The sequence below is a fragment of the Chelon labrosus genome, assembly GCF_963514085.1.
Source record: "Chelon labrosus genome assembly, chromosome: 10".
NCBI classification, from domain to species: Eukaryota; Metazoa; Chordata; class Actinopteri; order Mugiliformes; family Mugilidae; genus Chelon; species Chelon labrosus.
Genome location: NC_140360.1, coordinates 7,933,604 through 7,958,707, shown reverse-complemented (window position 1 = coordinate 7,958,707; position 25,104 = coordinate 7,933,604). Strand labels below are relative to the sequence as shown.

The window sequence follows — 25,104 nt, the reverse complement described above, 5'->3', positions numbered from 1 at the left end:
TACAACAAACTCCTACCTCAGTATTAAACAATTAAAATCACATCACACGTTGACGTTCAGAAACTGATCAAATTTGAACACATGTTCAAATGTTTGTGACTCCCCTCAATGCTTAGATTCCAGCTCGGATATCAACATCGACACAAGGCTATCGCCAAGCCGAAAACAGATTTTTTTAATATTGACAAGAATGAGAAGCCCTGCAATGTGCGGGGCATCAAAAAATTGGGAAAAACTCTTGTTGTCCCTCTCCACGGAAATCTTTAGTAAAAGGCGAAAGATTTATACGATCTGAAGAGAAACAAGAGTGCATAGCTTCTTTCCTGCTAAGAGGAAGAGCCCATTCCCTGCCTCAATGTCCTGACTTGTGGTTCAAATGGTCAAGACAAGTAACAAGCACAGAATCCTATTCTGGAGATTTAGTTGGCAGCACAATCAGTGACCACTAGAGGGCAACACAACACAAAGTTTTTACCTTCACACACACACACACACGACAATATCCTGTCATTCATTGCTATTGTCTGAAATGAGTTTAGCTATGTCATGATCAGACAACTCCACAATAAATAGCAGTGTTTCTGTGTCTCATACAACAAACTCCTACCTCAGTATTAAACAATTAAAATCACATCACACGTTGACGTTCAGAAACTGATCAAATTTGAACACATGTTCAAATGTTTGTGACTCCCCTCAATGCTTAGATTCCAGCTCGGATATCAACATCGACACAAGGCTATCGCCAAGCCGAAAACAGATTTTTTTTAATATTGACAAGAATGAGAAGCCCTGCAATGTGCGGGGCATCAAAAAATTGGGAAAAACTCTTGTTGTCCCTCTCCACGGAAATCTTTAGTAAAAGGCGAAAGATTTATACGATCTGAAGAGAAACAAGAGTGCATAGCTTCTTTCCTGCTAAGAGGAAGAGCCCATTCCCTGCCTCAATGTCCTGACTTGTGGTTCAAATGGTCAAGACAAGTAACAAGCACAAAATGCTATTCTGGAGATTTAGTTGGCAGCACAATCAGTGACCACTAGAGGGCAACACAACACAAAGTTTTTACCTTCACACACACACAACAATATCCTGTCATTCATTGCTATTGTCTGAAATGAGTTTAGCTATGTCATGATCAGACAACTCCACAATAAATAGCAGTGTTTCTGTGTCTCATACAACAAACTCCTACCTCAGTATTAAACAATTAAAATCACATCACACGTTGACGTTCAGAAACTGGTCAAATTTGAACACATGTTCAAATGTTTGTGACTCCCCTCAATGCTTAGATTCCAGCTCGGATATCAACATCGACACAAGGCTATCGCCAAGCCGAAAACAGATTTTTTTAATATTGACAAGAATGAGAAGCCCTGCAATGTGCGGGGCATCAAAAAATTGGGAAAAACTCTTGTTGTCCCTCTCCACGGAAATCTTTAGTAAAAGGCGAAAGATTTATACGATCTGAAGAGAAACAAGAGTGCATATCTTCTTTCCTGCTAAGAGGAAGAGCCCATTCCCTGCCTCAATGTCCTGACTTGTGGTTCAAATGGTCAAGACAAGTAACAAGCACAGAATCCTATTCTGGAGATTTAGTTGACAGCACAATCAGTGACCACTAGAGGGCAACACAACACAAAGTTTTTACCTTCACACACACACACACAACAATATCCTGTCATTCATTGCTATTGTCTGAAATGAGTTTAGCTATGTCATGATCAGACAACTCCACAATAAATAGCAGTGTTTCTGTGTCTCATACAACAAACTCCTACCTCAGTATTAAACAATTAAAATCACATCACACGTTGACGTTCAGAAACTGATCAAATTTGAACACATGTTCAAATGTTTGTGACTCCCCTCAATGCTTAGATTCCAGCTCGGATATCAACATCGACACAAGGCTATCGCCAAGCCGAAAACAGATTTTTTTAATATTGACAAGAATGAGAAGCCCTGCAATGTGCGGGGCATCAAAAAATTGGGAAAAACTCTTGTTGTCCCTCTCCACGGAAATCTTTAGTAAAAGGCGAAAGATTTATACGATCTGAAGAGAAACAAGAGTGCATAGCTTCTTTCCTGCTAAGAGGAAGAGCCCATTCCCTGCCTCAATGTCCTGACTTGTGGTTCAAATGGTCAAGACAAGTAACAAGCACAGAATCCTATTCTGGAGATTTAGTTGGCAGCACAATCAGTGACCACTAGAGGGCAACACAACACAAAGTTTTTACCTTCACACACACACACGACAATATCCTGTCATTCATTGCTATTGTCTGAAATGAGTTTAGCTATGTCATGATCAGACAACTCCACAATAAATAGCAGTGTTTCTGTGTCTCATACAACAAACTCCTACCTCAGTATTAAACAATTAAAATCACATCACACGTTGACGTTCAGAAACTGATCAAATTTGAACACATGTTCAAATGTTTGTGACTCCCCTCAATGCTTAGATTCCAGCTCGGATATCAACATCGACACAAGGCTATCGCCAAGCCGAAAACAGATTTTTTTAATATTGACAAGAATGAGAAGCCCTGCAATGTGCGGGGCATCAAAAAATTGGGAAAAACTCTTGTTGTCCCTCTCCACGGAAATCTTTAGTAAAAGGCGAAAGATTTATACGATCTGAAGAGAAACAAGAGTGCATAGCTTCTTTCCTGCTAAGAGGAAGAGCCCATTCCCTGCCTCAATGTCCTGACTTGTGGTTCAAATGGTCAAGACAAGTAACAAGCACAAAATGCTATTTTGGAGATTTAGTTGGCAGCACAATCAGTGACCACTAGAGGGCAACACAACACAAAGTTTTTACCTTCACACACACACAACAATATCCTGTCATTCATTGCTATTGTCTGAAATGAGTTTAGCTATGTCATGATCAGACAACTCCACAATAAATAGCAGTGTTTCTGTGTCTCATACAACAAACTCCTACCTCAGTATTAAACAATTAAAATCACATCACACGTTGACGTTCAGAAACTGGTCAAATTTGAACACATGTTCAAATGTTTGTGACTCCCCTCAATGCTTAGATTCCAGCTCGGATATCAACATCGACACAAGGCTATCGCCAAGCCGAAAACAGATTTTTTTAATATTGACAAGAATGAGAAGCCCTGCAATGTGCGGGGCATCAAAAAATTGGGAAAAACTCTTGTTGTCCCTCTCCACGGAAATCTTTAGTAAAAGGCGAAAGATTTATACGATCTGAAGAGAAACAAGAGTGCATATCTTCTTTCCTGCTAAGAGGAAGAGCCCATTCCCTGCCTCAATGTCCTGACTTGTGGTTCAAATGGTCAAGACAAGTAACAAGCACAGAATCCTATTCTGGAGATTTAGTTGACAGCACAATCAGTGACCACTAGAGGGCAACACAACACAAAGTTTTTACCTTCACACACACACACACAACAATATCCTGTCATTCATTGCTATTGTCTGAAATGAGTTTAGCTATGTCATGATCAGACAACTCCACAATAAATAGCAGTGTTTCTGTGTCTCATACAACAAACTCCTACCTCAGTATTAAACAATTAAAATCACATCACACGTTGACGTTCAGAAACTGATCAAATTTGAACACATGTTCAAATGTTTGTGACTCCCCTCAATGCTTAGATTCCAGCTCGGATATCAACATCGACACAAGGCTATCGCCAAGCCGAAAACAGATTTTTTTAATATTGACAAGAATGAGAAGCCCTGCAATGTGCGGGGCATCAAAAAATTGGGAAAAACTCTTGTTGTCCCTCTCCACGGAAATCTTTAGTAAAAGGCGAAAGATTTATACGATCTGAAGAGAAACAAGAGTGCATAGCTTCTTTCCTGCTAAGAGGAAGAGCCCATTCCCTGCCTCAATGTCCTGACTTGTGGTTCAAATGGTCAAGACAAGTAACAAGCACAGAATCCTATTCTGGAGATTTAGTTGGCAGCACAATCAGTGACCACTAGAGGGCAACACAACACAAAGTTTTTACCTTCACACACACACACGACAATATCCTGTCATTCATTGCTATTGTCTGAAATGAGTTTAGCTATGTCATGATCAGACAACTCCACAATAAATAGCAGTGTTTCTGTGTCTCATACAACAAACTCCTACCTCAGTATTAAACAATTAAAATCACATCACACGTTGACGTTCAGAAACTGATCAAATTTGAACACATGTTCAAATGTTTGTGACTCCCCTCAATGCTTAGATTCCAGCTCGGATATCAACATCGACACAAGGCTATCGCCAAGCCGAAAACAGATTTTTTTAATATTGACAAGAATGAGAAGCCCTGCAATGTGCGGGGCATCAAAAAATTGGGAAAAACTCTTGTTGTCCCTCTCCACGGAAATCTTTAGTAAAAGGCGAAAGATTTATACGATCTGAAGAGAAACAAGAGTGCATAGCTTCTTTCCTGCTAAGAGGAAGAGCCCATTCCCTGCCTCAATGTCCTGACTTGTGGTTCAAATGGTCAAGACAAGTAACAAGCACAAAATGCTATTTTGGAGATTTAGTTGGCAGCACAATCAGTGACCACTAGAGGGCAACACAACACAAAGTTTTTACCTTCACACACACACACACACACGACAATATCCTGTCATTCATTGCTATTGTCTGAAATGAGTTTAGCTATGTCATGATCAGACAACTCCACAATAAATAGCAGTGTTTCTGTGTCTCATACAACAAACTCCTACCTCAGTATTAAACAATTAAAATCACATCACACGTTGACGTTCAGAAACTGGTCAAATTTGAACACATGTTCAAATGTTTGTGACTCCCCTCAATGCTTAGATTCCAGCTCGGATATCAACATCGACACAAGGCTATCGCCAAGCCGAAAACAGATTTTTTTAATATTGACAAGAATGAGAAGCCCTGCAATGTGCGGGGCATCAAAAAATTGGGAAAAACTCTTGTTGTCCCTCTCCACGGAAATCTTTAGTAAAAGGCGAAAGATTTATACGATCTGAAGAGAAACAAGAGTGCATAGCTTCTTTCCTGCTAAGAGGAAGAGCCCATTCCCTGCCTCAATGTCCTGACTTGTGGTTCAAATGGTCAAGACAAGTAACAAGCACAGAATCCTATTCTGGAGATTTAGTTGACAGCACAATCAGTGACCACTAGAGGGCAACACAACACAAAGTTTTTACCTTCACACACACACACACAACAATATCCTGTCATTCATTGCTATTGTCTGAAATGAGTTTAGCTATGTCATGATCAGACAACTCCACAATAAATAGCAGTGTTTCTGTGTCTCATACAACAAACTCCTACCTCAGTATTAAACAATTAAAATCACATCACACGTTGACGTTCAGAAACTGATCAAATTTGAACACATGTTCAAATGTTTGTGACTCCCCTCAATGCTTAGATTCCAGCTCGGATATCAACATCGACACAAGGCTATCGCCAAGCCGAAAACAGATTTTTTTAATATTGACAAGAATGAGAAGCCCTGCAATGTGCGGGGCATCAAAAAATTGGGAAAAACTCTTGTTGTCCCTCTCCACGGAAATCTTTAGTAAAAGGCGAAAGATTTATACGATCTGAAGAGAAACAAGAGTGCATAGCTTCTTTCCTGCTAAGAGGAAGAGCCCATTCCCTGCCTCAATGTCCTGACTTGTGGTTCAAATGGTCAAGACAAGTAACAAGCACAGAATCCTATTCTGGAGATTTAGTTGGCAGCACAATCAGTGACCACTAGAGGGCAACACAACACAAAGTTTTTACCTTCACACACACACACACACACACACGACAATATCCTGTCATTCATTGCTATTGTCTGAAATGAGTTTAGCTATGTCATGATCAGACAACTCCACAATAAATAGCAGTGTTTCTGTGTCTCATACAACAAACTCCTACCTCAGTATTAAACAATTAAAATCACATCACACGTTGACGTTCAGAAACTGATCAAATTTGAACACATGTTCAAATGTTTGTGACTCCCCTCAATGCTTAGATTCCAGCTCGGATATCAACATCGACACAAGGCTATCGCCAAGCCGAAAACAGATTTTTTTAATATTGACAAGAATGAGAAGCCCTGCAATGTGCGGGGCATCAAAAAATTGGGAAAAACTCTTGTTGTCCCTCTCCACGGAAATCTTTAGTAAAAGGCGAAAGATTTATACGATCTGAAGAGAAACAAGAGTGCATAGCTTCTTTCCTGCTAAGAGGAAGAGCCCATTCCCTGCCTCAATGTCCTGACTTGTGGTTCAAATGGTCAAGACAAGTAACAAGCACAGAATCCTATTCTGGAGATTTAGTTGGCAGCACAATCAGTGACCACTAGAGGGCAACACAACACAAAGTTTTTACCTTCACACACACACACACACACACACGACAATATCCTGTCATTCATTGCTATTGTCTGAAATGAGTTTAGCTATGTCATGATCAGACAACTCCACAATAAATAGCAGTGTTTCTGTGTCTCATACAACAAACTCCTACCTCAGTATTAAACAATTAAAATCACATCACACGTTGACGTTCAGAAACTGATCAAATTTGAACACATGTTCAAATGTTTGTGACTCCCCTCAATGCTTAGATTCCAGCTCGGATATCAACATCGACACAAGGCTATCGCCAAGCCGAAAACAGATTTTTTTTAATATTGACAAGAATGAGAAGCCCTGCAATGTGCGGGGCATCAAAAAATTGGGAAAAACTCTTGTTGTCCCTCTCCACGGAAATCTTTAGTAAAAGGCGAAAGATTTATACGATCTGAAGAGAAACAAGAGTGCATAGCTTCTTTCCTGCTAAGAGGAAGAGCCCATTCCCTGCCTCAATGTCCTGACTTGTGGTTCAAATGGTCAAGACAAGTAACAAGCACAGAATCCTATTCTGGAGATTTAGTTGACAGCACAATCAGTGACCACTAGAGGGCAACACAACACAAAGTTTTTACCTTCACACACACACACACAACAATATCCTGTCATTCATTGCTATTGTCTGAAATGAGTTTAGCTATGTCATGATCAGACAACTCCACAATAAATAGCAGTGTTTCTGTGTCTCATACAACAAACTCCTACCTCAGTATTAAACAATTAAAATCACATCACACATTGACGTTCAGAAACTGATCAAATTTGAACACGTCATGTTTGTGACTCCCCTCAGCACTAATAAGCGCTTAGATTCCAGCTCGGATATCAACATCGACACAAGGCTAAGATCACACACTGACGTTGATGAATTGGGAAAGTCTCTTGTTGTACCTCTCCACGGAAATCTTTAGTAAAAGACAATTAGAAAGATTTGCTTTTCAGTAATGTTGTTACCAATACTTATTCATTTTCAGATAAACGTAAACAGTTTTGAGTATACGTTTTTAAGTGCATTAGATCACACAAATGTGCTATTGTCAGGTAAAGTATAAGTACGTGAGAATAGAAGTGTTATACATTAACGAAATGTTTCACTTAGTTTTTTCCACCAATTAAAATATCTCACATAACATGACCTAATGCGAAGTTTAAGATGCAAGAACCGTTTATAGTTTAAATTATACCAATTCCACAGGGAACATCATTTCTCCGCTCCATTCACTCAGACTGGTTCATCATCAGATGAGATGTCTTGGTACTCTTTTGCAATTACAACAAATCCAATTTTTTGTGTCTCAGTTGTCAAAACAATAATGTTTTCAAAAATCATAAAATGTCATTAAATCATTGAATAAACTATTTGAGTGAGGTTCAGATAATTTCTGGGTTCAGTGAATTATTTAGTGGAGACGTGACCTTAAATAGCACGGGAAACTATTACACTGTATTTACTCAGATTCTCATTATAACTCTTCATTCAAGACTTAAGTTATCTGGTTGGTTTTTATTTGCAGTGATTTGCTGCCTTGAAATCCCACCGATAGGCTGAGGCAGTGAATCTCACCAGTTGTCAGTATTCTTTTTTTTTTTTTTCATTTCCCAGTGAGAGTCCTTGTCATTTTGTCAGCCTCCCCGTGGCTAAAGTATGCAGGGACAGCGGGGAGGGCTGTCAAACTGTGCCTGCCTGAGAGCGCCTTTCCCCGGGTTGATGAGTCATAATAAGGACCGGCCAGGTGGTGAAAATGAGCAGGGAGACAAGTGAGGGGAGTGTGTGTGTGTGTGTTTGGTGTTTCTGTTTCTGATATAAATTATCCCTCAACAAATTTGAAATATTCTCCAGTGAGTTTTTTTTACAATTAAGCTGATGCAATTTTTTTTATTTTTTGTCTTCATCTAGTTTGTCTTTGTGTGTGCGCAGTGGTGGTGGTGGTAATGGAGGGGGAGGTGGGGTGGGGGGGTAGTGAGAGACAGAAAACACAGTGGGGGCGAGTGAGCGATAGTGGGAGGGAAGAGGAGAGCTGAGTCTTCACTAAGTCTTCGATCCAGGTCTTGGGGATTGTGAGTCTCTCACTGTGGAATGTCTTTTCAACTTTAAGAGTGAGAGCGAGCATTAACTCAGTAAATCAATCGGGCTGATTGCCTCTCAGACAGTCCGGCTCTCTGGATGGAGAAACGCTGCTGTAAAATGAGATCTCTGTGTTTGAACTTTGCCATCACCTGTCTGTGGCTTCTTCCTTCCTCGGTGAGTAAGATCAGTAAACAGCCTTTGCTCTCTGTGCTCATAATTAACTCAAAGTGTTGTTCTAGTGACGCAATAATTCCCTGCAGATTGTATTATGTGTATTGCTACTTCGTCAAATAAGAGGGTTATTATATAAATCATCGTACGTTCGTCATATTGCAGCACAATCACGTATTTTCTTAATTCATCTGTTCTTCTCTTAATAAAAGTATGTGATTCCACTGTGTCTGATATTGACCAACTGAGCAAATTCTGTACTGTGACTTTATAATGATTTTAAAAGATAATGGGTGACTTGACATGGAAACACTGAAAATTCTCCATATCATATTAAGGTGTAGATAAAAGTGAAAACTACAAAAAGAGTTTCATCTTCTTGCTGTATGAAGTCATCTGCTGATCAGATTAGACGTGACTCACTTATCTTTCTTTTAAAAGAAATAAATAAATTTTATGATTTTATGATTTTCAATCTTAGTACTGAAGAATTCTTATTTCATTATATAAGATTGTCTTGGGAAAGTTTACTTTTCTATTAGATGGCGAGGCTCAGACAAAGTGGATATATACCACTTTCACAATTTTAATTTGTTCCACTCCTGTGGTCTGTAATTCTCTTTCAGGTCTAATTGTAATTCAATCTGCTCTCCTGCCTTTATTAAACTTTCTCAACTGTGCTGCATGAGCGGTCGACTGCAACATCTGTAAGACCGAATTTGTCGCGTGTGAAAACCTCAAAGCAACCTCATTTTGCACTTTATTACTTGAATGAAACGACTGCGCAGCCTTTGTCAGTTTAAAAAAGTTTCATCACCCTGGGGCTTAATAATAAAACATAGTCGCTTCATTTGTTCGGTAAGCTCTGAAAAACTGACAGATTACGGATCTTTTTAACAAGTGGAAAAAAATCTGTCCTCAAAAAAAGCAAAAACTCTCAGGCTTTTCTTTTTCTTTTTTTTACACTCTGCAGGTGTTTTTGCACATGTGTTGTTCTTGCATCCGCTCCTCTGCTCCAGCTCAGTTGCAAACACTGTGCTGGCATCTTGACACTGAGCCAGTGACACGGCTGTCACACTGTGGGCCCCAATTAGGGGAGGTGAGAGCAGCACATAGCTAGAGGTTTAGGCTTGTAGCAGTAGGCACAGCTGGATCTCACTTGGTTACACCAGAAGGCAGAGATTGGCACACAGAGTGGTTAGGGGTGATGAGAATCCCACTTATGTTGAGAAATAATGGCACCCTGGGAGCTGTTTATTTAGAAATATGGGCAAGAATAACCCTAAATCTCCACCTGCCTCAAGCCCTAAAGGACTGCAGAACTTTGGGTTCAACTATGTCTCTATAGCCATAAAGATCCTTGACCCATTTCCCACATTCTTTAAGAGAGAAATGAGACTCCAGTATTCACCTTTCTTATTAGGGGTCCAATTTGATTTTACCCATAAAAATGTTGCCCTGATGTATATTTAGCTGCTTCATCAATCATAAATCATTATGTTTTGTATGCATTTTATTTATGAACTGAGAATAGCAGTCAAGTGGAGTTAACATGTTCCTCTCAGTTATTGTGCCTATTCTGCTCTATGGGAGCTGTAAAAAGAACAACTTCTGCTTATCAAAATAACCAACATTCAAGCAATTAGTAAAGGAGTTTATATATGTGTGTGTGTATGAAGCGTTTAAATAATTTACTTACCAGAATTGGGGCTGTAATGGGGGGCAGTAATAGGAAGGAGGATGATGTTATGAAAGAGGAATAAGTGCAACACCACAATACATTAAGGGAGCAGATTATGTCTTGAGCTCTAAATTAATTAATTCATTATTGTATTATTCTTGTAAATTTTATGTTGTATTTTAATTAGATACCTAACTAGATACCTCCAAGTGAAAACGTACTGCCTCATTAATTTCATGTAATGCAGATGAATATGAGCACGGATAGATGCTGGAAACAGTTCGCACGATTATGCTCTCTATATTATTTTACTGACAAAACGACAAAACGGCTTGCCGTGTCCCTTTCTCTTGTGAGCGTATTGATTAGAAAGCTAGAGGATTCAGTCCATTGCCAAGGTCACACTGAAGGGAGGAATTTGAGTTTTAACAAGGGAGTGAGAGAGAGAGAGCGTGCAAGGGAAGACAGCCAAATTAAAATGTGTTAATGGCCGTATGAATGTGACTGTGTGTGTGGGTGTGTGAGCGCTTCTTGTTACTGTAGTCTTTGCCTGAAGGGGATAACCTATTGATCATAGTTAAAGTCATCCTCATTGTGAAGGACCTGCCACTCCGAAGAATAATTATTTTTATCGATTATCTGCTGCTTTGTAATTTAGACACTGTCCTTCATTTGTGGTCATTCTGATGGTCGAGTCACTTTGTACAATATTTACTATATTTACAGTTGACAAGTGTTGACTCCGGAGTTGTTTGTTCCTCCAAAGCGTGGAGTGTCAAGGAATTAAAGATTAGTTCCTTGAGTCTGTCTTAAAAGACTGTGTTCATGTGTACATTAAAGCAGGCTTTGCATGCCGTCACCATTTTTCCTGTTCATATGCACAAGAAGGGATTCCGCACTGTCTAAGGAAGCAAACGAGTTTATCTAAAAAAACAGAGAAGGAATTTAAAGAAGCACAACATATTTAAAACTGGACTAATCTGAGTAGTTTCTTCAATTCTGCTAAAACTGCTCTGGAGAAATCTCTAATTTCTAACAAATCCAGGTGTCTTTGTTTTAGCTTTTATTCCAAAATACCACGACCTGGACAAATGAGAATCTTCGTAGACAAACTTCAAATGCAATCCAGCCAAGCCAAGTTTTTGCAGAACTTGTAAACATCATTTTAAGTACTTACAGTAGAACAACAAAACTGATAATAAATAAAAAGCCAAAACTGTATGCATGGTAGGAATCTTAGGACTTGTTCTTGTGACTGTGGGAAAAGAGTGCCTCTGATTTTTATTCTTTTTCATTCTTACATTCTGTCCTCTACAGGTCCAAGAAACATCCAAGCCACTGGACTTTCCGAGCCAACAATGGGGGGAGGATGAAGTAGGAAGAGAAGATGCTGAGGGAGCAGCGTTGAAGGTCAAGCATATCTCCAAAGACTTACAAATCATCTCCACCAAACACAAAACACCTGCATATGGCTCTCTCGGTCCCTACGGTTGGCCTCAGAACTTCTCGCAGGCCCTGGATCAGTATCTATACCGCACTCCTCCCAAATCCAAACCACCTGTTAAAACATCCCCAAAGGCCAAGAAGATCTTGGGCTGGGGCGATTTTTACTTCAACGTGAAAACAGTGAAGTTCAGCCTCCTGGTGACGGGGAAGATCGTGGACCACATCAACGGGACATTCAGCGTCTACTTCCGTCACAATTCATCCCGTCTGGGCAACATATCCGTCAGCATTGTCCCCCCATCCAAAGCCGTGGGATGGGAAGTTCTGGATGCATCTCAGAGCGCCCATACCAGAAACTCTGTGCTGCTTCCAGACTTTACACCGCAGTTCCAGAGCCCCCCTCAGTCCACCAGCTCCACTCCTCCTGAACAACAACAAAAGCACCAGCAGGACATGATGGTCGTGACCGAACTCAACTGCCGCATCGAGTACCAAAGAACCAACCGCTCCAAGAAGACCAAGCCCTGCATGTATGACCCAGGCCAGACCTGCTACTCAGAAAACACGCAGTCCCAGGCTGCCTGGATCTGTGCCAAACCCTTTAAAGTTATATGCATCTTCATTGCCTTCACCGGCACAGATTACAGGCTGGTGCAGAAAGTTTGTCCGGACCACAACTTTCAGACAGAGCAGAACCAGCAGCACTTCGGATGACAGATTCTCAGATACTGAAATGTAGACATCAAGCACTATTTTTTCATGCATCCAAAAAATCACGTGTCCAGACTTTTAGATATAAAATAGATTCAAGTGTGACTCATGATGGTTTTTACACACTTGGAACATAAAAAGACATTTTCAGCCTGTCAGTGACTGCAGTTTGAACACTTGTGTTTTAATAGTCAAACTTGTTAAAAAAAAGAGTTTTAAATGCTTTGTGTTGCCTGAAATTAGTCTCATCCACCAAACGTGACACATTGTCCATAAGAAATACCAGTTACCTAATTCATACAGTCAACTTTGTGCATAGTGTTTTCCGAATTTGTTTTCTGAACATGCATTCGCAGAAGTTTTCATCCATAATTAAATATATATTGATTGGTTTAGTCGTTAGGAAATTCTTAAATCACGAATAAAAGTAAATGCTGTATATATGTTTACATTTAGTGACAGAATGTTTTAAACAGACTGTGTTTTTAATCTAAAATTAAATTCCTGCTTGTTTGTTTTATGGTAGCTGTGACTGATTAGATATTTCACCTCAAAGAACTGAGAAGATACAAATGATTTACTGTAGTTCTGACTTTTATCAGTGACACAAAGTACGCATGTCCCTGCCCCTCCGCCCTCCGCCCTCCGCCCTCCCCTCCGGCATGATTTTACCTTCACCCTTTGTACCTTGCAAGTTTTCTACTGTTTTCCCAGCCGTCACAGACATGCTGTCTCTGTCATTAAGGCAAACATTACAGGTAAGAACATTAATAACTTCAAATAACACACATTTGCACTTGTACCTGCATCAGAAGATCTTATTTTTCCGCACAAAAGAGCAATGACTAAATCACTTATTACTGCAAACTAGGTCACCCTGGCTAACCTCAGCCCTGTCAGAGAGAAAAGGTCTGAAGATGTATAGTGTGTTTTCAATTTGTCAGTCCAAAAGAGAAAACTGTGCTTCTGCTTGTCCTAGAATACATTATGTTGTTGGAGTTTTCTGTACAGTCGGCGCTTTATGCAAGTCTTTTCATACTCAAGGCTTAGAAAGCATAAGGAAAACAAAAGATGAAAGGAGACTTACTTCAACATACATTTATGTTTGAACCGTAATCTGTCTATTAGGCCAGAGTAGCAGTTACATAACTATCATGCAGCTACAAGCTGGCTCCAACAAACAGCACCCAGATAACTAAGCCATTACATGTCTGACCAGACCAAACACACTTTTCATGTACAAGGTTTTCTGTAACTGCTTCGCTGAACAACACGTTTGGTTTTTCACTGCCTTTCATTTAATGGATTGTTTTTAATATCAAAAGACACATTATTCTAACTCCCTTGTTTCCAGCCCCCTGGTGCAAAGTATTATAATTTTGAGTGATGAAAGTGTTGCAGGGGCTCACTCTGCATGAGAGTTTCAAAAGACAACAAAGGAGCATTCGTGGACAACAACAACAAAAAAATACAAAAACTTTGTACTGTTCAGAATAACAGACAGTTTAAAGCCCAGTGGAGATTTGCATCTTATTTGTCTCCTTTATAGGGTTTATATTAATTACTCTGAACTGTTAAGAAAAGGAAGTAATATAGAAGACCTTTCACAGGACTCGCCCAGTATGTTTGAGTGTCAGTTCTGCAGTTGTGATTTCAGCAGTGCACATTTAGTTATTGCCTCAAATTAATCTTGTGTGTTCATCCACTGCCCGACACTACAGCCCCTCTTCCTCAGGGTTTCAGGAAGTTTGGGCAGAAAGGGCCCAATCGCTGCGGAGTCATGCAGACGAGGCCTCAGCAGCGGGAGCACGTGGACGGGGCAGGAGAGCCTGGCCCAGGACGACCCGGAAATGTGGAGTCTCCTGCAGCAGGAGAAGGACAGGCAGTGTCGAGGGCTGGAGCTCATTGCGTCAGAGGTAAGGCCCAAATAGTCAAAGCATCAAAACACTGCACTTTCTACTGCACTACTTATTAGCTGTCACCTATAGTGACCTGTGACCACCAGCATGCTGAAAGGCTGTTGTAATGTTTGCTCAGTGCCTTGCATCACAGAGCCTGTGTGTGTGTGAAATTAGTGCTGGAAATACAGGTGTGCAGTACAAACCATATCAGAAGTGGAGTTCCTATTTTGCTCTTACTTGCTTGTTCCAGATTATATATACAGTACATCCCTCAGATCTCACTTAAGTGTCAACAGAAATGAAGAATCCTCATCGAAGTCCTTCATACCCCACAGCCTCATGGTACTGCGTGAGTTTGGTGTGAAAGATGTTTTGTTTTAAGTCCTACTTTGAATCTTCTGCAGAACAGCCCCCATTCAGACGATGAATGTAATGCTAATTATCCCCTGTGCTAGCCTGTGTTCAGAAGTTTTAAAGACTGCAGTATGCGAGACAGAAGGCTAGAAAAACAACCGTTCATGGTCCAACTGCAGCAGTGAAACCGCAAGTCTCCAGTGTTGTCGTTTCCAGAACATAACAGTTTCCTTCTGAGTCTGTAAGATTCCTTTGTGTTTTCCCTCCTTGGAAGTCACTGATTTCATCTAAGTGGAAGCTGTGGGAATAGAGGAGAGCTTTCATTCTTTACTCTCCAGCAATTATGAATCCACAGCACCATCAGTCACAATGGCATCTGAAAGATTTTCATCTTCTTGCACATGTGCTGTCAGTCATTTTCTGCTGCAGGCCAGCTCCTAGTGTGTTTCTTCAAAAACACAGTCAAATTATCCTATTAGCTTCCTTCGCTGATTTCTTCAAGTGATCTCCATTTTAAGTCGAGACAGGGGAGGAGGAGCGATTGTGCATGTGTGTATATCTGGATGTTGTTTGAAATCTCATAGAAAGAGATTTATGTCACACAGGGGACTGGTTTTAAACCCCACTGGAATGATTGAGGGATCCCTGAACAGTGACAGGTTTAGTATGATAACAAGGCAGAGGAGGCAGCGGAGAACCGAGAGAGAGGAGATGAGCTGAAGAGCAAGTGGGAGAAAAAAAAAGAGACAGATGGAGAAAAATTCATTTACATTAATTTCCTTTTCTGCAACTACATCTCTCCACTGACATTTGACACTGTGTTGAAACCCCACAGGGATTCGGCTCTAGTTAATTTGACTATAGTACTGCTAATACGATATTATTTTTAGATACTCTAATTTAACTAAATCTTTGTAGCTTTTGAGAAAAGGACGTGGCAAACCTTTTGCAAGATTTATACCACACAAATTTAACAGATTTTAGTATATTTATAATATTATTTAGCACAAAAATTTGTTGTGTTGTTGTTTTAATTGGCATTTGCGAGATTTGTTTTTTAATATATATATATAGTTGATTTAAATGCCTACTCGATAAGTTTATTTAAACTGTGGTTACACTAGCTGAGCATTACTGAAAAAGTGCAGGGGTGTTCATTTTCCCTTCTCCAGGTAAATGTATATTTGGATGGGGACAGTGTTCTGAATTTATAAGCATGATAAAACAATGTGCAGTGTGTGGCTCTTGACGCTGCGCTTGTTTGTTCTGTCAGAACTTCTGCAGCCGTGCAGCACTAGAGGCACAGGGATCTTGTCTGAACAACAAATACTCTGAGGGATATCCAGGACAAAGGTGACTACATACACTTTCACAAATATACAGTAATCACTGACAATATCCAGGTGGCCCGGTAGGCAATTTTGTGCATGAAACCAGAGGGTTGACAAGAATGTATAATGATGAATTTCAATTACTAGGTGCACGATTCCCATTTCAACCTAATACAATGTCAGTATAAAATGGTAAAATGGTAAAATGGTACACGATACGATACGATACGATACGATACGATACGATATGATACGATACAATGATACGATACAATGATACGATACAATACGATACAATGATATGATACGATATGATACAATGATACGATACGTACGATACGATACGATACGATACGATACGATATGATACAACGATACGATACAACGATACAATACGACACGACATGACAGTACAATAAGTTACGATACAGGACACGACACAATACGAATACAATACAACAAGACACGATATACCACGAAACAACGTGATATGACATGATACGATACAATTCAGTTTTATTTATATAGCGTCAATAACAATACAAGTTGTCTCAAGACTCTTTACAACCTCCGGTCAGAAACCTGGCCTGAAACCCCCAGAGCAAGCCTGAAGGCGACGGTGGCAAGGAAAACCTCCCTTTTAACAGGAAGAAACCTTGAGCAGAACCCAGCTCATATGGAGAGACCCATTTGCCTAAGGCCGGCCGGGTAGAGATACAATATGCGAGGCGACGTTACGTTACGTTACGTTACGTTACATTACGTTACGTTACGTTACGTTACGTTACAATATGATACAATACGATACAATGCGATATAGTATGATACAACAACAAACGCTAACATATGAAATGATACTATACAAACGCTACGCTATGAAATACTACCCCTAAAAGCGATACATTTCAAAACATCACGGTACAATACAACATGATACAATAAATGCTCATGTTACAAACAGCAATATGAAACAGTTTGATACAATCTAATACAACATGATAAATACACACAAGATACAATACAAACATTTTGATTAAATACAATTGAATCTGACATGATTCAATATAATGCAATATTGTGTCATATACAAAATACAAACTTACACTATAAGTACTATACAACTACAAGCACACACAAAATAACACACAATATAATTTAATAAGAGATCATAAAATGCAATTCGATAAAATACAAATTCAAAATGCTATACAGTTCAAAATGATATGATAACATGTGATACTCAGATATGATACTCCCAAATTGGTGATTTCTATCTTTCTCAGGTACTATGGAGGCGCAGAGATTGTAGACCAGATTGAGCTGTTGTGTCAGAAGAGAGCGCTCACCGCCTTTGGTCTAGACCCAGATCTGTGGGGTGTCAACGTCCAGCCATACTCTGGCTCCCCCGCTAACTTTGCAGCCTACACGTCTGTACTGCAGCCTCATGACCGCATCATGGGCCTGGACCTGCCTGATGGGGGACAGTAAGTGAAAATTTCACAACCTCTTCAAGCTAGAAACGCCCAAAGACAGGACTTTTGGGTTCGCTGTTTTCCTGTTTGTGTATATAGAACTATAAATGATAACTGCTAAGATTTGTTGTCAAAAATTAAATTCATTTATTCAGTGTGTTCAGTTTTACATTGTCTTAGACATTAGACATGTCTTCAAATCATTTGAAAGTCATTGCAATATTAATAGCTGCAGATTCGTTTGTCTTGCATGTTCAAACAAACATGCAAACAATTTCTGGGTGGACGTTGGTAGAGTTGTAGAAGCTGTAGAAGAAACAGAGGAGGCAGGATGAAGACTACTGAAGTCAGCTTCATGTAAAATTTTCTATAATATATTTGTTTGCATAAATATGCTGGTCATGTATATGGTCAGGGAAGTCAGAGTAAGTTAAAGAAGAACTTATATATCCCTGCACATGCTGAACTTCAGAGATATACAAACTGCTGTTATATAAGTTATCATAATTCATTATTGTTCATATAAGTAATGAATGCTTCAATCGGTCACTTCCGTTTCTGCCTTTTGGCTTTTTGCAGTCCTCGTTAGTATAGTGGACAGTATCTCCGCCTGTCACGCGGAAGACCGGGGTTCGATTCCCCGACGGGGAGGCTTAATTTTTTTCCCGTGGTGGTCTAATGGTTAGGATTCAGCGTTTTCACATTCTTGGGGAGCTGTAGTGGTTAGAGGAGCAGCTTGTGACCGAAGGGTCTCATGTTTGCCTTCCCTTCCCCCTTGTCCATAGCTGTGGTGCCCTGAGCAAGCACCGAACTCCCAAATTGCTCTTTAGAGGCTGCACCTGTCCACACCACTGTGTGAACAAATTAATGGGTCAAACATTAACATTATTATTATCTTCTGTTCCCATTCTACCAGCCTTACCCATGGCTACATGACTGACACCAAGAGAATCTCAGCCACCTCCATTTACTTTGAATCGATGCCTTACAAACTGAACGTGAGTAGAAAGTCAAGTTGTTTAAGTTAATCTGTAAATGCTCTCCACAAAGATTTTAAGACTGTAAAAGCTTGTTTTTATCTCTGACCTTGTGTATTATCTCAGCCTCAAACAGGTCTGATTGATTATGATGAGCTGGAGAAGACTTCTCGCCTTTACAGACCCAGACTCATCATAGCAGGGACCAGCGCCTACGCTCGCATCATCGACTACTCTCGCATGAAGAAGGTGCCTAGTTTCAAACAAGAACTCTGCCACTGTTACCACTGAAGGAAAAGTTGTTAATCCATCCAAGTCCTGGCAAAAGGAATAAAATTAAACAGGTAATGAGTCTGACTTCATGTGTTTTAGCTGTGTGTGGAGCTGAACGCCTACTTGCTGGCAGACATGGCTCATATCAGCGGCCTGGTGGCAGCAGGAGCTGTTCCCTCTCCTTTCCAGCACGCTGACCTGGTGACCACTACAACCCACAAGTCCCTTCGTGGAGCAAGGTGAGGCCCTGGATTTCGAGATAAATTAATATTTGCTTGTCACACAAAAAGGTTGATAACAGTCAGCCTAAGTTATTAAACACACAAGCATACGGACTGTTGTTTGTTTACTGTAAAAACTTCCAAAGGCCATTGGTTTGAGCTGAGAGCTGAAGATGGATGTTTACTCCAAAATAACTTCAAGAATACCTACAAAATTACTTTTTTTCTGTCAGTGGGCTGCACAATGGCAAATTTACTCTGAAGGTGTTTTGCAGTTTATTGTCAAGTGAAAATTGATGATGTGAACATATGAGACCTCCTTTCTCAACTCTGCAGGGCTGGACTGATCTTCTACCGGAAAGGTGTTCGGTCTGTGGATAAGAAAGGCCGGGAGGTTCTCTATGACCTCCAGGACAAGGTGAACTTCGCTGTGTTCCCATCACTCCAAGGAGGACCTCACAACCACGCCATCGCCGGGGTGGCTGTTGCCCTCAAACAGGTCCAGATACTAATTTTATGCATCTATAGTCGACAGAAGCTTGCAAAGTCAAATAAAATAGAAAATCATCCAGGAAAATACTCTCAAGCACCAGCTTAACTTCAGCTGGCTCATGTATAAAACATGCAGTTGTCTTCTGGAGAATCCTGATATGGCCTTTCTCTTTCACCCAGTGTTATTTCTGTTTCTGCAGGCTTCCAGTCCCATGTTCAAACAGTACATCGCCCAAGTGATGTTAAATGCCAAAGCCATGGCTAACGCTCTGCTAAAGAAAGGCTACACTCTGGTATCAGGTACTCTTGATTATGATAAACTCTTCTTTAATTTGTATATTTAAACACATATGATTCCCCACAAATAAAAATAGAAATACTAAGTTATTACAGTTTTATTTCACTATAAAATAGAAATTTATGCTAATACATTCTTTCCAGCTCTCGAGTTTTTGATGCAATTGCTTTACATTCACTACAGCCTAATTTGCATTGTGTTTTTATTACTTTGAAAAAGTTCCCTAAACCTTTGCTTGAGAGCTGAACGCAAACAAAAAGACAATAATGCGAGGAATATCAGAGAAGCAATGATGCCTTTCCTCGTCGACGGACTGAGTGGAGAGTGAAGGGAAATGGAGACATCTTTGAGCACAAATCAAACTAATCCTGTAAACCACTCTCCTCCTCCTCCTCTTCCTTCTCCTCTCAGGTGGAACAGACAATCACCTGGTCTTGGTTGACCTTCGACCTCGCGGCATGGACGGCGCTCGAGCTGAGAGGGTCCTGGAGCTGGTGTCCATCACTGCCAACAAGAACACCTGTCCCGGAGACAAAAGCGCCCTCTCTCCGGGAGGACTCAGGCTCGGTACTCTTGCTGATAAATGTGAAGCTTGTGTAGGGCGGGAGATAGTTTGGACAGAAACTTCCCAGAAACTTCTGTGTGTCCCATGGCCTTGACTTCTTTATCAGTTTTATCAAAAGTGATCAAATAAATTCTCATATCTGTTTCTTATAGGAACTCCAGCTCTGACTTCTCGACAGCTTAATGAAGCAGACTTTGAAAAGGTTGTGGATTTTATCGATGAAGGGATTCAGATAGCACTGGATGTGAAGAAGAAGACCGGTAAGGGGGTCTCTCTTTTGACAAACTTGTGATTTATCTTCTGAGAGAAGTAGAGTTTGGTTGTGGCGAGGGACAATTCAAAATACATAAGCTGGTTACACAAAAAGAGCTATGGTCATACGTCTTTGCTTGATTTGTTTGCCGACAGGAAACCTGGCTAGCTTCAAGTCCTTCCTGCTGCAAGATCCAGACACAATGTCGCGAATCGCAGAGCTCCGCCAGCGAGTGGAGCTATTCGCCAGGCCCTTCCCCATGCCAGGATTCACTGACCACTAAAACCAACACGGCCAGGAAAGGCTGCTCACGTATATCATTTCATGAACTGTAATAGTCATATATTTTAATGTTGCCATGGTAATAAGCATTATTTCATTACACTTTCAGTTACAGTTAGGTTACTGTGCAGCATCATGGGTCATTTCTACACACTTGAAAACAAGTCAAATCATTACTGAAATGATAAAACAGTAAAATAATTGCGCCATCACACATTAAACACTTTATGATGGCTGCAACATTAACAGTAATGGCAAATGTAAGAGCTTTGTATTACACCGTTATTATCAACCTGTTTTTTTTTGTTTTTTTTTATTGTGATAACGGTTTACTTAAGGTATTAAATTCAGTATTAATAAGCAGTATATATACATTTATTACAAAATATAACTGTACCAATAAAGAACTACAACTCCTCCTCTTAGGTGCCTCGGGGCGTGTGTGCTGGTATACAGTAGGAACACAAAATGAGTCATAATGTACAGTTGTGAAACTATTTCATTTATTTGTAGGGTTCACAAATACTGTGCGTTCATTCAATAATTAAACTTATGGTTGAATAAAGCTGCCCAATAATGTGTTTAAGAACTAATTCATGACACGTTCGCATACTTCTCATAAACGCAAGACTTACAACGTTCAATGTTTTACAGATGATGTTAAGGTTTCATTGTATGAGCAATCCATTTTGCAATTTAATACACTGGTGGTAAAACCTACAAGATGAGAAAGACGGAAAAAAAAATGTTTTGCACAGGCAAGCGAAAATGGGAGTGATAATTTCCAGTCACAATTAAGGCTTCACAGAAAGGAGTTAGGACCCAAAAGCAAGAAACACGCTTGGGAATGAGGCAGGGGGAAAAAATAAATTCAATTTAATGATGGAAAAAAAAAAAAAACTACTCAAACAAAAAAGCGAAGCAATTGTAAAGTAGGTTAAAGTCCAAAAACATAAGTTCAGCAAAAGGGTAATATGTCCAGGGGAAACACGGGTATATCTAGAATAAAACATTACACAAAGTAAAAGGACTCTATACAGGATAAATACAGACAGAGGCTTAAAGGGTAACAAGGGACAGGTGAAACAGACACAAGGAGAGAAAAGGATTTAGACATGAAGTACGACTAACTGTCATCACAATATAAAACAGGAAACAATAAAAACCAAACAGAGAAAGTCAAAAACTGCTCCCACGAGGAACAGAAAATGCTCAAAACTCATTTTCATGACAATAATGATTGAATTAAACAGATTCTTTTTTTAAAACACAAATACATACATTGTCTGCCTATTCATCAGTGCTTTCCATTGCTTAGCTAAGACTGGATACTGTTCCCTAAAGCCAAGAGGGACCTTAAGTGTTCTTAGGTATTTTGTCTTTTTTATTCCCCCACTAAGCCTGTTCTAGAGCTCTCACTGCAAACAGGCTTTGCCCCTCAGCCTGGGAAACTTGCAGCAGCTGCTTAGGGTGCCGAACATACGCAGGATCGGTTTGCACCAAGAAAAATCACAAAAAGGCATTTTTAGGATATTTTGAGTAATATAATAATAATAACTCCAGCTCTGGTCCCTCTTACTTTTATTTGTGAGCAATTTATAATGTAAATGCTGACACATTTGATGAGTTTTCTAACATTTTAGACACTCTTTGCCATCACTCGTATTGTGCTATAAACACCCGCTGCCGTGTACTATTCCACGGAAAGGAGGATGATTTGTGTTGACAGTCGCAGATGGGAGGAGCCTCTTCAGATTTTATAAACAGTGATCCTCGTTAAGCTGCTGGAATTTCCTCTGGTCATTTCCTCTCACCGTCAACTACAGGAAACAATCTAGAAAAAAGAAAATAAAAGCTGATTCCCAGTCAGTGTGACAGATATCTGACAGGAAGACAGTTGGAGCCAAGGCTCGGAAAAACTCATAGACGTAAACGTTTGCTCTCTCTCTTCAGAAGTCTGATTAGTCCAGTCTGAAATCCTGTCTCCTCTGGACAGTAGATTTCCTTTTGAATAAGACGTTTCATGACTTTCGAAGTAGACTAATAACCAGACAGACCCTGTTATTGACAAACAGAAACAAGATGTAAAACAATACAGGTTTTATTTTATTAAACCTGTTTCTTCATGCCATGTTGTTACCCCACATTACAAAATGGCAGTAAACAGTTGCATATATTCATGAGAAGATGAAAGCATTATGTAACACCAGAATCCTTCACTGTCCTCACTAAACCTTTATGCATTTCTGCTTGTTTAAACTCCCACTGTTCCTCAAATTGCTGCAGTCAAACCTTCAGACTCACACACTTATAAAAAGAGATGGCCTCGTCTGTCTCTCTGAGAGGAAATTATATTTTCATGTACTTGTTTATTATTCTGAGAAGAGATTCCTCTGAAACACAATAGGCTTTATAGAGCAGCACAATAAACACGGAGCGCCGCTGCTGCCTATTAGAGCGTTGAATATTTATCCCTCTGAAGAGCTGAATGAACTTTTGTTTAGGGTCAGACTTCTTTGTGTCCCGCTCAGCTTTTCCAATCTGTCTTCCAATTTTTGGGCCAGCTGAATCACAAGGTCAGAGGTCGGGGACGTTCTCAGCTCCGTCGTCAGAAAGCACACACAAACAAACCCACGGACACACTCACTCACACACACACACGTAGCATCACAACACAAACTCTCACAAAACTCATCCCCTTTATCTCTGGGCCTCTTTCTCATGACCTGACAACTCCTGCGAGTGTGTGATTTTTAAGGCTTTTAAAACTCCTTCGGGGAAATCGTTTGACCCCTCGTGTTCCATCGTTCCATCATCTTCCTTGTGGTGGCTTTTAGTCGCAGAACGGGGAGGAACACACGGCCTGAACACTGACCTGAACGAGCCCAAAGAGCAGAAAGCTGATGGAGAGGTTTGAGGTTTTTTGAAAAGTCTCAACTTCACTCAACAAAGCTGATCCTGTAAGGAATTCACATTTTCTTCCTGAAGTAGCAATTGAGTTCCTGAAGTTACCAAAAACAAAAGAAGAACAGGATGCCAGTGCAGGCACAAATCCTGTGCCTGCACATATTTATTTCAATTTTACATCATTCCACTTACAGGGTAATTTTGTTTTTGCACTTTGCTCTCGGCTGATTGTAATCCGTAAAGATATAGAGACAGAACGGAGGAAGCAAAGTTATTCTTCTCATACCAGTCTACAAGCGTAAAATGTGAAACTGTCGCGTTTAATAGCAAGGGAGGGAGGGAGGACCCAAATGCAAGACACTAAGGGTAGGCCGGAGCAGGCAACAAAAAGATTTTAATAAAAACTCAAAAACTAGAACTTAAAGCGCTGCAGGGATTGGAAGGGTAATCCAAACAGACATATTTAAAAGAAACTGGTGAAGACCAAAAACCCAGACGAGAACACAGAAACACGAGGGACTGAGACAAACAGGGTAACATCACAGACAACTTGACAGAGAACAAAGGGAAAGGCAGGACTATATATACGCATGTGGGCAACGGGGCTAACGGGACACAGGTGAAACTGATGAGGACGGAGAACACAAGGAGAAACCAATCCAACAATCAAAAGAGGGGACAACACAGGAAGTAAAACAAGACAAGAAGCAGCAAGGAAGAAAAATACTACTGATAGTATCATTGATTGTGTTCTATGCTCACCTTACCTTCAACTTTAGACTATAGTTACACATAGATAGGTTTGTATAACAATGACACAACATCTCTATGGTTGGCTTTCTCATCTGTTCTTCTGCCTTCACAAGGTAATTGCACTGAGGATGTTGCGAGCAACAAGTGATAAGGGACTGATAGTACTCACATCACCATGGAAACCACACGCTAAGATTATCTATGTAAAGACTGTAGGGGAGGCAGCCAGAGGAGCTTCTCTCCAGGGAGAACATTTAATTCTGACTTTCGATCTGAGTCTCTCAAAGTTCTTTTTCCATCAAAGAACTTTACAAAATAAAAACAAGAAACACACGGAAAACCAGAAAACACTCAAATGACAAAATAAAGTGTCATTTCTTCTTTAATCACTACCTTTTATGGAGATAGATTTGGATTTAGTAGCTTGATGCTGTAAGCTTCATGGATCATGGTGTTCTAGTTGTTTTTTGGTTTTTATTATTAGACATATGATTACTGGGTTTGATTGAAAAGTATTCACTTATTGTAGGACTGTGATGCAGCGACACTCAAACACA

At 40.1% G+C, this 25,104-nt stretch overlaps 2 protein-coding genes across 2 annotated transcripts; both read left to right on the top strand.

The window, feature by feature from the left end:
* Positions 1 to 8,443: 8,443 nt before the first annotated feature.
* Positions 8,444 to 12,471, top strand: LOC311494279 (neurexophilin-2-like; the record flags this gene model as incomplete). The annotated part of the gene is made up of 2 exons (XM_084553237.1): positions 8,444 to 8,633; positions 11,629 to 12,471. Exons 1-2 carry the CDS (start codon positions 8,556 to 8,558, stop codon positions 12,469 to 12,471), a joined length of 921 nt encoding a protein of 306 aa, XP_084409363.1. The 5' UTR covers positions 8,444 to 8,555.
* Positions 12,472 to 12,579: 108 nt separating this feature from the next.
* On the top strand, positions 12,580 to 20,919 carry LOC311493768 (serine hydroxymethyltransferase, mitochondrial-like; the record flags this gene model as incomplete). The annotated part of the gene is given in 14 exon segments (XM_084552548.1): positions 12,580 to 12,622; positions 13,071 to 13,168; positions 13,170 to 13,226; positions 14,190 to 14,384; positions 15,997 to 16,076; positions 17,338 to 17,538; positions 18,443 to 18,524; positions 18,630 to 18,752; positions 18,876 to 19,015; positions 19,334 to 19,496; positions 19,690 to 19,789; positions 20,199 to 20,354; positions 20,505 to 20,612; positions 20,761 to 20,919. Coding segments are annotated over 14 exon segments (1,674 nt in total). The 3' UTR covers positions 20,889 to 20,919.
* Positions 20,920 to 25,104: the final 4,185 nt, after the last annotated feature.